The sequence below is a fragment of the Amblyomma maculatum genome, chromosome 3 (assembly GCF_055883805.1).
Source record: "Amblyomma maculatum isolate TAMU_Amacu chromosome 3, ASM5588380v1, whole genome shotgun sequence".
Classification (NCBI taxonomy): domain Eukaryota; kingdom Metazoa; phylum Arthropoda; class Arachnida; order Ixodida; family Ixodidae; genus Amblyomma; species Amblyomma maculatum.
The window spans coordinates 39,008,144-39,022,306 of NC_139346.1; the positions used below are offsets into that span (position 1 = coordinate 39,008,144).

The 14,163-nt window shown below is 41.7% G+C and overlaps 1 protein-coding gene across 1 annotated transcript in view; it reads left to right on the forward strand.

Annotated features, from left to right (window-relative positions):
- Positions 1-3,278: 3,278 nt before the first annotated feature.
- Positions 3,279-14,163, forward strand: part of LOC146194596 (E3 ubiquitin-protein ligase RNF10) — a 66,917-nt gene continuing 56,032 nt past the window's right edge. The window contains exon 1 of the mRNA XM_084597460.1: positions 3,279-3,694. Coding sequence (XP_084453586.1) covers positions 3,604-3,694 — 91 coding nt within the window. The 5' untranslated portion in view covers positions 3,279-3,603. The remainder of the gene's footprint in view (positions 3,695-14,163) is intronic.

Sequence of the window (14,163 nt, forward strand, 5' to 3'; positions counted from 1 at the left end):
CATTAGCCAATTTTGACGTTGATACTTTTATGTTTCCTGTGTGGCTGCAATGTAATTTTTATTAATATATACGAGCTTGTTTCATCTTGTCCAAGTTTGTTTGTGGGACCAGTTCCATCAATTGAAGTTTTTGTTATGTGCATTTTCAATAAGAAAGTTACTTCTTTTTCATGCTTGTGAGCTATCTTAGCTTTTTCTCTGCCTTTCTAGCTGTCTGTTTGCTATTGCAATTATGTGTGTGTGTGTGTGTGTGTGTGTGTGTGTGTGTGTGTGTGTGTGTGTGTGTGTGTGTGTGTGTGTGTGTGTGTGTGTGTGTGTGTGTGTGTGTGTGTGTGTGTGCGTGCGTGAATACACTTTTCCATCACTTTAGATATATATGTTGAGCAAAGATTTTACACGAGACTTGCTCCCCACACTTTGGATGACATGAAATGTGACTACCTTATATAGTTACAGTGGAATGTAGTCTTCTTTTTGTTACTTTTTGTATATTTATAGAATGAAAACAAATGTATGTACACAATGCCATGAGTAGTATGTGCGTGTGCTTCTCGTGGGCCTTTTTTTGTAATGAGTAATGAATAAATAAATGAATATATGTTAATTCCAGCGTCTTTATGTCTTTCATTATTTGGTGCGAGCTTTGCCACATTTGTTTGCTTTTTATGCAAGTCTGCTGGTATAGTACAAACTTCTGACAGCATCAAGTACTGGTGCCACTTTCATAAACTTTTTCTTGAGTGGATCCTGTGGAACATTGACATCAGTGACGTATAGTGCTGCTCTTGGATGTCATTGCATCCGCAATGCACAATATTCGTGTATCACCTTGTCGATACATTCGGATCCTCAGAACTTTTAAGACTGCCATGCATATTATAAGTGTAAGATGCTGGGCTAGTTGGTACTGCACAACCAAATATAACAGTGCAACAAATGGGACGAAACATGGAAGAAAAAAACAAGAAACACGGACAACGCCCGTATCCGTGTCTCTTCATTCCGTGTTTCGTCTCGTTCTTTGCACTGTTATATTTCGTTATGCATATCACAATGCCAATGAAGACTTGATTTCTTCCAATGGAGCATTTAGATTAATTCCATCCCTTTGCACATATGAATGCTTATGAAACATGCTAGGTTCTAAAAAATTTCCTTTGGAAGTACCCTCCCACTTTTTTAACCTGAACGCTCGAGCGTCGACCGCCGAGTTGATAAGCGCTGTACGACGGAACACAGCGGCGAAATGAGCGAGAATACGCGCGTGCGCACAGTAAGCACTACGGGGCAGCTGTCCTCTGCCAGGCTGTTACGGGAACCGGATCCAACCCCACCTTCTTTATGCGTTATCGCTTTGCCGTTTGTTTTCTGCATGCCACTGGGAAAAAAACTAGAAAAAGTCGCGTGATACCGCCTGCTTTCCTGTATGAGAAGAAGAGGTTAATTGATAAGCGAAGTAATCCCATAGCAAAGAGAAACAAAATGGTGATACGCATGCAGTATAATCAGTGGGCGTATATCGCATTCCATCCAGCGCTAGCGCTACCACCTGACCGCTTATTTATAACTTGATGGAAGAGTTCAAAAAAGAAAAATGATGATGACGATAACAGCGCTTAAAAGAAGCAGGGGTGAGATCCCGTTCCCAGAACAGCCTGGCAGAGGGCAGCTGCACCGGAGTGCTCATTGCACGCACGCGCGTATTCTCGCTCATTTCGCCGCTCTGCTCCGTCATACGGCGCTTATCGACTGGACAGTCGAAGCTCGTGCGCTCAGGTTAAAAAAGTGGGAGGGTGTACTTCATAAAGCAGTCAAGCAGCTCGATAATAGATGATCCTTGGTTACGGGTGTTGCTGCACTCTGAAAACAAATGACAACAAATGTATGTACACAATGCCATGAGTAGTATGTGCGTGTGCTTCTCGTGGGCCTTTTTTTGTAATGAGTAATGAATAAATAAATGAATATATGTTAATTCCAGCGTCTTTATGTCTTTCATTATTTGGTGCGAGCTTTGCCGCATTTGTTTGCCTTTTATGCAAGTCTGCTGGTATAGTGCCAACTTCTGACAGCATCAAGTACAGATCGGACGATTGGGGGATCCTTGGTTACGGGTGTTGCTGCACTCTGTGTTTACTTGCGAGAATTCCTTAATCGATTTCACCTGGGTTTTATTTCTTTTGGTTAGCAGCTACAGGTTCTCTTCATTATCACTGCTAATATGAACACCATTTCCACAATGATGTGTTACACGCAAAGAAAGAAAAAGAATTGCAATGCACTCCTGTGAAGGTCTGTAGAAGGTGGCGGCATCCATCTAGACTTTTAGTTGGGCTTCTGGTTGAAAGCACATGAACGAGATAGTACTGCTAGTTATCCATCCAGAATTTGTTCAGAAGGCATTTCTCAGTACTTGTGTGGCTTCTGAGCCCATTTGCATTAAGGGCAAGAGCGCAGACTGGCACCAAATTTGATGTGTACAGTAGTACACATTGCCACTGATGGGGATATGATGAGCATGCATCATCGGTTGTGGTGCAGCACATGTTCCTACAACCAACATTGCTCCTAACACTACAATTGTTGGCCATGCAAAGGCCAACTTATTGTTGAAACAGTGGAACCCAATTAAAGATCTTTTATATTTTATTGTTTGTAGCTAATTATGTTTTGTGTGCGGTAATGCCAAATTATGCTCTGTTTCTACAAAGACAGGCATTTGGCATATGAATTTAATAGTGCTGAAGCAAATACTGTGGTTAGATGAAATTAGTCTGCAGTGCACGCATGATTCCTCCGCAATTATAGTTCCCTGTTAAATGCTCAAATAAAAAGCTAAGCATCACAGCAGATTATCATGCAGATCAAGAACTTTGATGTGTGTCTCTCTGGTATGTGAGAGGGGTTGAAGGATCTGGGGCATATACACGCCGCGTACAATCTTTTTTTTTTTTTTTTTTAATTTGTATCGCGCCCTTCATAATATTGTTAGTCACTCCGCCTCGGCAACACCTCGGTCGACCGAGGGCTGTAACAATAGATTAAGCATGCTCCAAAGAAAAGCAAATTATGAAATAATTTATTTGTTGTAAGCAACAGGCACATTCACGTGATGCGCATCTAGTATTTTTATTTACCCTTCGAATGCGTGCTGGTCAGCTGGTTGTAAGTGCACGTGTCAAGCGCCAAGCATCCATCGCTGGGTCGCTGGGAATTGACCTTGGCTGGGCCGCAAGCCAGCCAGTTCTAAACCTAGCGGGATTCTATTACCGCTGCAGCAACAGTGGGTCGCTGCCGTCGTCGCCATTTCGCGACGAAGCTGGACGTTCCATTCAGTGCCTAGCTCAAATTTCGTCCAGATCGGACGATTGGGGGATAGCAACGTCCCCCAGCTACCGGTGATTCGATCTCGCTAGCGCCCGACCTTCGTTTCAAATCAGTCACTGGTCTCTTCAAAGTATACAAGTTTTATTTCCGGGTGTTTCAATATGCAGCTCTTCTGAATTGTCCCGGCCATGAAGACCCAGGTAGCTATCGCCACTCCTTTCGGAGTCGCCGCCTTTGCCAGCGCGTCTGTTGTCGACGGTCTGTGCATCGTCGTCCATGCTAGAGCCTCCTACGATGGACAAGAAAAATTCCCGCTCGTCGTCCGCTCCCAAGGGGAATGCCGGCACTGACGCCAAGAGCAAACAAGGTGGGCTGCTGCTCGCAGTGGCGGCTCGACACTCGTGCTTGATGCGATAACATTCGTGCGGCGGCGCACTACGCAGTTAGCTTCGTGTCTGCTTATTGACGCGTTTTGCCGTTTGATCAGCTCTCGCACACCGTTTTCTCACGCTGTGGAAAGTCAGCGTGTTGTTTTCCTCAAGGTGTTGACCTCCCGTGGTGTTGTAACGCGCTTGGGGACACGCAGTTTGCGCAACGCGTTGTAGGCCTAACATGCTCATTTTCCCGGTGACTTTTAGTTTCGGTTCCGTACTACATGCCCGAACAAGTGGCTGTGGCCAGTTGATGCAATGGGCGTGTAATTGAGCCCGCATGTTTATGGATAAATTCGTTTTGAGAATGTTGTCTAGGGCTGCGAAGCAGGGGGGTTACTGACCAGACCCGCTTGGCATGTTGATGCTGAATTAGGAGTTGAGCAAGACAACATATTTTATGTTGCTTTTAACTGACTGTGTTATCAGATTGTCATGGGCTTAGTTTAGACTCTCCCTGCTCTGTTTCTCTTTCTAGACACGGTGCGATAGCTTGACGGTTTCGGATTTGCATGCAAGAAGTGTTCGTTTCGCACCGGCTTGAAATCTCGCCGCCGCCGGCTGCAAACCGTCGTAACCGGTCGATAGCCTCCCGCACTGTTTTCCTGAGGGCGAACGCGAGGCTTTGTTACTGGGTAAAGTCCAATTTAGGCAACTGCTGGATGCTTGGACCTTCTAGTGCACACAGCTGCTAACCTACAATGTTAAATACTTTTTTTGTTGTTGTTGTTCTTGTTGTTCGGTCTTTGATGCGGATTTATTCGTTCTACTTGAAAGCGGATTGTCAGTGATTGTTTTGTCATAAAATAGACGCTTGGAAAGAAAACTGTTCGAACCAAGAGAAAAAAAATGTCATTCTATGCTCTGAAAGCAATATCAGCAGTGTAGACAGCCAATGTTTGGTGGCTCACCACTGCTGTCATTGGTTATCTTATCTCAAGAATGCGCAGAAAAGTGGTGTGGGGTCATCTTAACAAACAGAGCAAGAGACAGGCCAAGAAAGACAATAGGACAAGTGCTGACAATCAACTCTAGAAAAAAGTCAGCCTTCTTTGCATTGGTTCACATTAATATTGTCATAAAGAGCACCCATAATTTGTTCCTTTAAATGCTCTGTTTTTACTGGGACAGCTCTCTAGCACAGCATAAAGCAGCAGACAGAAATAAGGTTGCAAACACACATTTAAAAGGAAACCTTTGTTGACATGTGCCAAAAATATATCCAGCATCCATCCAGAAATTTGTCATACCATATTGGGACAGCTTGTAGACCTGTTAAAGCCAAAGGACATCATTTTAATGACTTTGCTGATGCAACCCTGTTTCCCATAGGTGTTGTTTATAAGGCAGTGGGTTAGCAGTGTGCTCCAATTCTCTTGGAAGATGTTCCATTACAATGCATGAGAGAGAGGTCATGTTGTTGGTCTCTAAATACGTGCAAAATTGAAGGAAATATTTTGAAGAACCTTCATAATTGTTCACTTGTTCCCAGAAAGTTGGATGTTCAAATTCTGGGAAAGCAGCCTCTACTTTTTCCACATTTAAACCTTTTTTTTTTGTTTTTTTTCTTTATATTTATTTTTATTTTTTTTATTTACCTTCAGTGAGGCACTCCTTATTTCTCATGCACTGGACATTGTGAGGGTCGCATGTGACTTTATAATCAAGCTTTCGATGGGGGCTTTTGTGGTAAAGGAGTCAGTTTGGCCAGACTTCCTGATGTTGGCAGGTATCACTAGTTAAGAAGGTAAGCCAGCACAGCAGGAACGACGTCTGGTGTGTCCTATATTGCAAGCAACTAGTAGCGTTATTATCTAGCATTTTTCCTGCAATAAATCTAGACTATTGTTATTTATTACATTTCTTTCATTATAGAACACCCCAAAGGCCTTCGCTGAAATGAAAGTTCGCCATGTCACAAAATCTGTGGGAGCATAAAGGGTTTAATAATGCTCAAAACTGCGAGGGTTATTAATGGAATAGTTGGCAAGATGTCACTGTAAAACTGGCTACTGGTTGTTTTAAGCATTCTGTAGTCATAAATATTTATTGCTTTTTCTGCAGGTTTGCCATAAAGTTGATAGGTTATTAGCAACTGCCTGCCTGCACATTTTTTTTTTTTTGTTGGCTCTCTGTCATTACTAATTGAATCAGGGCATACTGTTACTTCACATTATTGTGATTACTGTTAGGTTAGTTGAAGTTGTTTGGAGCAGTGCCCAGCTCTGTTCAATGGAACGGTAAGAAGGTTCAGCTGAGGACCGCCTGGAGAAAAATGCATTCTAGGTTCTTCTGCTCAGAATTGGCTCTGTTACAGCACCTGATCGGTTTGGGGTGGTTTTCATTTTGAGAATTTGGTGGTTTATGGGGATGGCAGGGTCAAAAAGACCAGTGAAATATTTGAGGGAGAAAATCTAGTGAAAAAATTGGTAGTGGGGCAGGGGGGAGTTCTTTTTAGATAATGTTCGAATTAATAGCGAGAAAATTAAAATTGCCATAGAGAACTAGGACAGAATTTGGAAGACACACAGCATTCAGTAGGGCAAAATTTGTCGGCAAACTCAGCACTTGTCTCATGCTAGTGTCAGTGTTCACCTGGCTAGAATAAGCCTGTCCTGTTGGCACCTCAACAATTTATTTCAAGGCAATGAATACACATTTGTCAAGAGAAACGACAGACATAGTAAAAAAAAGCATTTTACGAAGGTATCTACAACATATAGCCACAATTTCAACTTCCCTTTCAAGGGGTAGACAAGCCAGAATTTTGGATGAGTGTTTTTATTATTATTTTTTTTTTGCTTTAATATAGTGTGCGGAAGAGTACTGTACATAAGCTATGAAATGGAATTGACCTATGGAAGCTTAATAATTTACAATTGAATTGTTGCTTGTGTTTCAATTGCCTACGGACTGTGACATCACAGACAAGTTGAGGTCATGTAAGTCATGAAAAAATTTCAGTGTAATTCTGCTCATTTCTTTTTGGCATTCCAGCTCTTGGACATGGCTAGAGTTAATTCAAATTAAACTGAACAAAGCAGCACCCATGCTGCTTTTTTTTGTATGCCTGACTGACCAGAAACTCTTGACACCTCTGCTGTTGTTTGGCAGTTGAGACCTTATCTGCTTGAGAGAAAAACTTACTATAAATTACTTCCTCCTTTCTGGTGGAATGCGCTTGACTTTCAAGTTTTGTAATGTGCTTCGTGTCATACCAAGGAACTCGGAGCTAAAATTTTGCATGGCTACTCCTTTAAAAGGAGACTATTGCTGTTTTTGATAGAATGGATATACTGTACCCTTTTAATGTGGCAACGCGTACATACATGTACTTGAATAGGGGATACTGTGTTTTCTTTATAAAGCATGTGATGACAATAAAAGTATATTCACTAATTTGCGCCAAGCTGGGCATCTATTAGTTACTTTGCAGCTAAAGGCTTTGTTTACTTCATTGTATTTCACTAAGGGGAAAAGTTCAACCGTGTGACGGCTTTTAAGACATTCAATGTTTAAAATTGAAACAGAATTAAGGAATATGTAAGTAGCTTTGTTAATAAAAATAAAACAGTTAATTTAGCACGAGAATTGGAAAGAGCCATGGGAACTTGAAAGCCCCCTTTAAGGCATTTGCAGCTTGTTGGTGACGTTTCTCTGCTGTTACTTAATGCAGTTAAGGGGCCCTTGTTTTGGGTACAACAAAAAGCTTGTGTCCAAGGTGTCCACTTCCATCACAGTTTGGTCAGAAAAAAACACTTCTGCTAAGAGTTTTTCTGTGCTTTTACTGGCGTAAAGTCACTAACACGCACGGATAATGCGTGATTTCAACACCAGGATACACAAAAGCAAGCACATATACACTCATGGGTTGGGTGTTGTTTGGTTTATAGGGTTTGGGGTTGCAACCCAAAGTGACTTGGGCCATGAAGGAAACCGCAGTGAAGGGTGCTGGAAATTTCGACCACCTTGGGCGCACACTAATTTGCAGAGTTGTCCACGTGGCGCCCCTTGTCGCCTGAGTTCCTTTGGGACATTAAACACTACAAACCAAACCAAACCTTGTTTTTATGTATCCTGGTGCTTGAAACATGCATGATCAGGGAGTGTTTTAGTGATTTGAAGCCAGCAAAAGGGTTAAAACAGGGTCTATTGTGGCCTAAGTCACCAGGCAGTAATTAATTGTAGTACTGTGCACTTGGATTCCCACATTCAGAGCAGATATAGTATTCATTGATGCCAGTTCCAGTGCACTGTGGCTGTTGATCTGATACAAGAAATTCACAACTCTATGGTGCCATCCAGTTCATTCTGCAAACCTCTAAGCTCTGAAAACCATCTTTTACATCTTGTAAATTATAGCTAGCTTACGAATCATTGCATTACAAAAATGTTTATTAATCAGTATAGTTAAGTATAGTTACAGTAACTGCCTGGGACATCTTTATTGCTCTCATTGCATTGTTTGTGATGTTAGTAGTTTTTTTTGTTTGCATTATTATGGTGTGATGTAAATTGGCAGTATTTGAAGTGAGAATTTCTGAATTGGTGTTACAGTACAGTCCACTTATAACAATATTGAGAAAACCTGAAAATCCGATCGTATAACTGATTATCGTTATATCTGGACCGGCGAAAAAAAAAGAAAAATGGGAATAAAAGGCACTCCCACATATATTCCCATGCTGTAGGCTTGCCTACTTACTAGCGATGAGTAATCAGGTTGAACAATGCTAATCATCGTAAAGAGCAGTAAACTCTTTTTTACAATATACATTAGTAGCCACAAAGTAACTTAAGCATACTTAAAGAAGTCTGAAATTCGCGCTCGCTTGAGTAGCAGCTGAAGCTTGACAATCGCTGTGAGCATCGGTTTCAGTAGCATGTACGCTGGCGGCAGTTCTTTTTGCTTGCACGAAACTGATTAGCGGCTGGATGAATTGAAGGACATCCCCAGCCTTGATGATTGTTAAAATCGTGAAGTGCAAATGTCTGTATTTTTTCACTAGGCTTCCAACCTTGAAATCCTGCCAAAAATCCCGATGAATCTGCCGTTTCATCTCGTGAGCTATTGCGCCGTCCGTCTATGTGGTCGTCGCCATCTTCCACAGACGCGGAATCGGTGATGGCGACGAGGATACGACTGCAGCAGCCAAGGTGGTTATATAGAACTTATGGAGAGGAGGCGGTGCGTGAAAAGTAAAGCCGGCATCTGTCATTTTGCAAGGGGCAAGAAGGAGGTATCGCCAAGAGGCCCTTCCATATATAACGTCCCATTTGCGGCTGTGCGCTACTTTGCACTTGTCTGGATATCTTCATGCTCTTTTGGATCGTATGGGATAAAACTTCAGCTAAAAGGTTCTGAAAAAGAAATTATATATTATTGAGCAGCATTATTGGATCCTATGGCACAGCGCATTTATACAGTGTGTATAAATGTGCTGTGTTGATTATGCAGAGTATAAGAGCCTCAAGTCTTACGTCATTGAATAGATTATGCAGAATATAACTGCACTAGACTTGTAGTCTTCATTGCCATCAGTAATAAAATAAATAAAAATAGATAAATTAGTTCTTTGTATTAAATTCAACTTTCCGCTACAGCATCAAGTCATATATTGTTGAATAGCTTGTATTAAGAACGAGATATTGCACTATAAGATTGCACTATTACACCTAATTAAAGCTAATGAGCTTTAATTAGGTGATTTCATTAACATTTAAACTTTAGGCTGCAACATCGTCATATATCGTTTAAAAGGTCTGTACGAGCAGAATTCAAAATCAAATGGTAAACTATGCAGAACGATGTCTCATTCGGTTGAAATAAACTCATGATAGAAGATAAACTTTCTCAATGTTTATGGATTCACAGCGCGTAAGGAGTGCTAAGGACTCCAGGTATATATATATTTTTTTTTGACCGCCTAAAAGAAACCAGCATCTGGCGTTGGGTGCGTCCCCTCGGTTAGCTATTGGCAAAAACATCTGAAAGAAGACATGATTTGTTTCTTTCCTGCACTTCATAATTTCTGTAGCATCATCGTAACACTTTTGCAGCTTGAAACATTTTTATTGAAAGGCTGTTGTATTTTCTCATAGTGCTATCCAAAAGAGTTTGAAAGATGTTGCACTAGTTTTAGAAGTCGTAGTGTTAATACAGTTTTCAAATACTATTAATGTCATTAAAGTAACAGACTTAGTTGCTTCAGCGTTGGTAATTCAGGCAACGAATGCTGCTCTTTTGGACAGAAAATTTTCATACTGTCAGCGAAGCATATGTGCCGCAATTCAGATTTAAGGGCATATTCTCATCCCGAAACAATGTTCGTCAACTGTGTGCTCTAATTTTGAAACTCAATTTACGGATGTGCTATGTGAGCCGCAGCGCAGAAGTGTTCTTTGGTCCAAGAAGCAGTGACAAAATCTGGAGAACATTATAATAGCTCGGCCCCGATTACATCCACTCTTATCACAATGTAAGGCGTATGAAACAAGAAATTGGCAGTCTAAACAATGAATTTTGATGACAAAATGATTTCATTAAGATTTTCTTAAATTCACATGCACGCAAGTGTTCGCGAAATGCGCACGATGAGCTTTCACTGGCCTGCGCCACATGCTTTTTGCCCCTTGCAACATGGCCGCCGCTGGCTCGGCCGGCTTCACCCGCTCCATGGGGGACCGCCACACCAGAAGTTCTATATAACTGCCTTGGCAGCAGCACCCTTTGCGCCGCTGTGATTGCGATGATGATAGTGCTAATTTTATTCCGTTTTTGTCGCATATCACCATTTGCCACATTTGTTGAGTTCTCACGTTATTGTCTTCTAAATATTTCATCTTTTGAATATTCAGTCAAATTTTCATGGGAAACACCTACCGGGCGGCGATAAATTTTTCGTATCCTATGTACCGCCGATAATTGATTGTTATATCTGGTTTATTTTTACATAGGCGCAATGGAAAAAATGATAAATCACAAGAATTTGATCATTATAAGCGATATATCGTTATATCTGGTGTCATAAGTGGTTCAGTTCAGTTCAGTCGTTCAGTCGTGTCTTCATGACCCTATGGACCATGTCACGCCACGCTTTCCGGTCTCTCACTATCTTCCTAACATCACATAACTTCATCTGCAGTGCCTCAAGGATGCCATCTAACCATTGCGTTCGCTGCCTACCCCTTCTCCGGCGACCCTCAACCTTTCCCAGCACATTATAAGTGGACTGCTCTGTAAATGATTAGAAATGCGGCAATTTTTTTTGAAAATGTGTTCTTTCACATTGTTCTTAAAGGGCACATACTTATGTGTTCACATGTCCCTGTTGGCCCGGTTCTGCCCCATTCAAGATCATGCACACCATAATTGCAGTTAGCACTACAATTACCATCCTGACTGGGCCCAGGCACCCAGCCTATTACATTGCTGCAAACAGCTTGTAAGAGTATAGTAGCTTTTGTCTGTGTGCACCTCAGGCTTTACTGACCCCCCTCTATCAACTTCCCCCTTGCGCACCTTTGTCCTGAACAAAGAACTATAGTCCACCTCCCAAGCTGTTTGCAGCACTGCAAAAGGCAGGGGCCCCTAGGCTCACTCAGGATTATGCGGGTTACTGTAGGAGCACAGTTATCTATTGTAGTGAGTGCAATAATAGTAGGGCAATTAGGGGAGCACCAGACAGTGCTGATTTCATCGCTAGTAATCAGGCCAGGTCATGAACCAGTCATGAAGTGTCAGTCATTTGCATAAAAGAATGAAAAAAAAAAAGGTTGAAAAACATGAACAAGAAGTGAAAAACGCATGGTTGTTGGGAATCGCATGTCATGTCACGTAAATTTGCAATCGGCTTGGGTATTGCAGTTGATGTCCAAGGAGTTGGAAGAGGAACTGCTTGTGTAGCAGGCTTTGACATTTTCTTGGCAGTCAGGGTAAGATAGAGTAAGGAACAGTAGTAGCACTTACGGGCAATATGCCCTGTCATTACAACTGCACTGAAAGCATGCAGGTCATTGTAGGCATGGTGACATGCTGATAGCGTGAGGTCCTTGGGTTACACTGGATATTTCCATTCATTCCTACATGTGTAAGGCTTGAGTTGTTAGATTGAGCATAAAATTTGGCACATATCTTTCTTCGCCCAATTTCTCTGCTGCTGCACTCTCATTGGTAGTGTTTGTATCACACAAGAAATCCAGCCAGCAGTCATTGTCTCCCTGCTGCTGTATGAAAATAGTAATAATGGTGCAGGCAAATGCAGTCCATGCAGGCATTCACGAAAACGTTAATTTTCTTTTCTTCGTTAGCACTGCTCCTTGTTTCTTAAGTGAAATGTTGATCGCTGGTTTCTTGCACACTTGTTCTCAAAGGAATAGGCACGTTGGGTTTTTTATGTCGCACTACTGAATCGTCAGTCACATGGTGCAGCGCAAGCTCCTGAAGGGGTGTAATTATGAGAGATCACAGTTTGGCTTCTTAGAGAACTCAAAAGGAGCATGGGTAACATTTGCATTGCCTTTTTGCTTTGCATCATCCTTTTTTTGTGGCAAATGATGTGTAGAATGCTTCCGCAACAATGTCTGGTGTGTTGATAATGAGGCACCACACTAGGCAGGCATGTTCGTACTCTGTCTCAGTAGTTCGTTGTTCGTAGTTTGTATTCTTTTCCCTACTGTAACAGAAAATGCATGTTTTTGTCAACTTTGAGACACTAATTTACCTATTTCTTGTTTTAATGCAAAAGCATGACTTCACTATGTTCAGATTTCTGTCCGCAGACCACGTGTGCAGACTGCGTCCGCAGAACATGTCTGCAAAATCGTGTCCACCACAGTTGTAATTGAGGAGTGGTAGAGGTTAATGAGGGGTGTCAATCAATAGAGGGTGGTGTAATGTGTCCAAAAAATAATTAGGCCAATAAGTTAATGAGGTAATTAGAGGCAAAAAATGTAAAAGGTGAAAATGATCGCATTAGCCAATGGCTTGGTGCCACATTTAAATGTATCAAATACTAAAATACTTAATTAAGTCAGTCAATTAGGATGACGTCAAAATGTATCAAATATTAAATAATTAAGTCAGCCAATTAAGGTGACATTAAGGATGTGACGTCACGCAACGTGAAGTCGAGCCAAAAAAGGGCATATGAAGGGATTGGCGTGCAATTTGATATTACCAAAGATTGAAATAGTTAAGTCATAAGTCAGTCAATTAGGGGAATGTCAAGGATGTAACATCACACAACCGGAAGTAGAGCCGAAAAATGCCATAGTAACGAATTGGCGCTCAATTTGAAAGTACCAAAAACTAAAATGAGTAAACAAGGAGTGAATTAATGTGACATCAAGGATGTGACGTTGCACAACCGAAAGTAGAGACAAAAAGGGCATAGTCAAGGATGTGACGTTACGCAAATGGAAGTAGACAAAAAGGCCATACGAAGGGAGTAGTGTGCAATGGAGCAGTTAAAAAAAAAGCAACCCAAATTCAAAAACAGCAAGAAGGGGAAAAAAAAAAAGCATCGATGCTTTTGCATTACTCCAGTGCAGGTTCTGCAGTGCTCTTTAATTTGTTGCGACCTCAGAAAAGGAATCTTTCATTTTAGGCGACATATGCATCATCATCATCATCATCATCATCAGCCACTTGACCCCTGCGAACTTAACCTTATCCACCCACCCAACTTTCTGCTGACCCCTGCTACGCTTTCCTTCCCTTGGAATCCGATTTGTTACCCTAAGCGACCATCGGTAGTCCTCTCTACGCACTACGTGTCCTGCCCAGCCCATTTCTTCTTGATTTCCACTGGAATATCATTACCTAAAGCTACTTCTCTGACCCACTCTGGATGCTTCCTATCTCTTAAACATTACTCCTACCATTTTTCATTCCATAGCCCTCTGCGTAATCCTCAGCTTAAGTAGAACCCTTTTCCTTAGCCTCCATGTTTCAGCCCGATAGGTGAGCACAGGTAAGATGCAACTGTTGTATACTTTCCTCTTGAGCGATACCGGTAAGCTGCTAGTCAATCTGCGAAAACTTGCCAAATGCACTCCATCCCAGTCTTATTCCCCTAGTATTTCTCTTTCATGGTCTGGATTTGCAGTTACTACCTTCCCTCAGTAGACCTGCTACTTCCAGTGCTTCGCTACCTAACGTAAACTGCTGTTCCTTCCCGAAGCTGTTGAACATTATCTTAGTCTTCTACATATTGATTTTCAAGCCTACCTTTCTGCTTTTCCTGTCTAGGTCATCAATCATGCTTTGCAGTTCATCCCCCGAGTTACTTAGTCGCGCAAACAAAAGTTCAGAAAGTCGTGCAAATAAAACTTCAGAAAGACTTATTTGAAGTGAAAGGCTCAGACACTACTAATGAGGTTACTGCTTTTGCCTTCCGCAGGA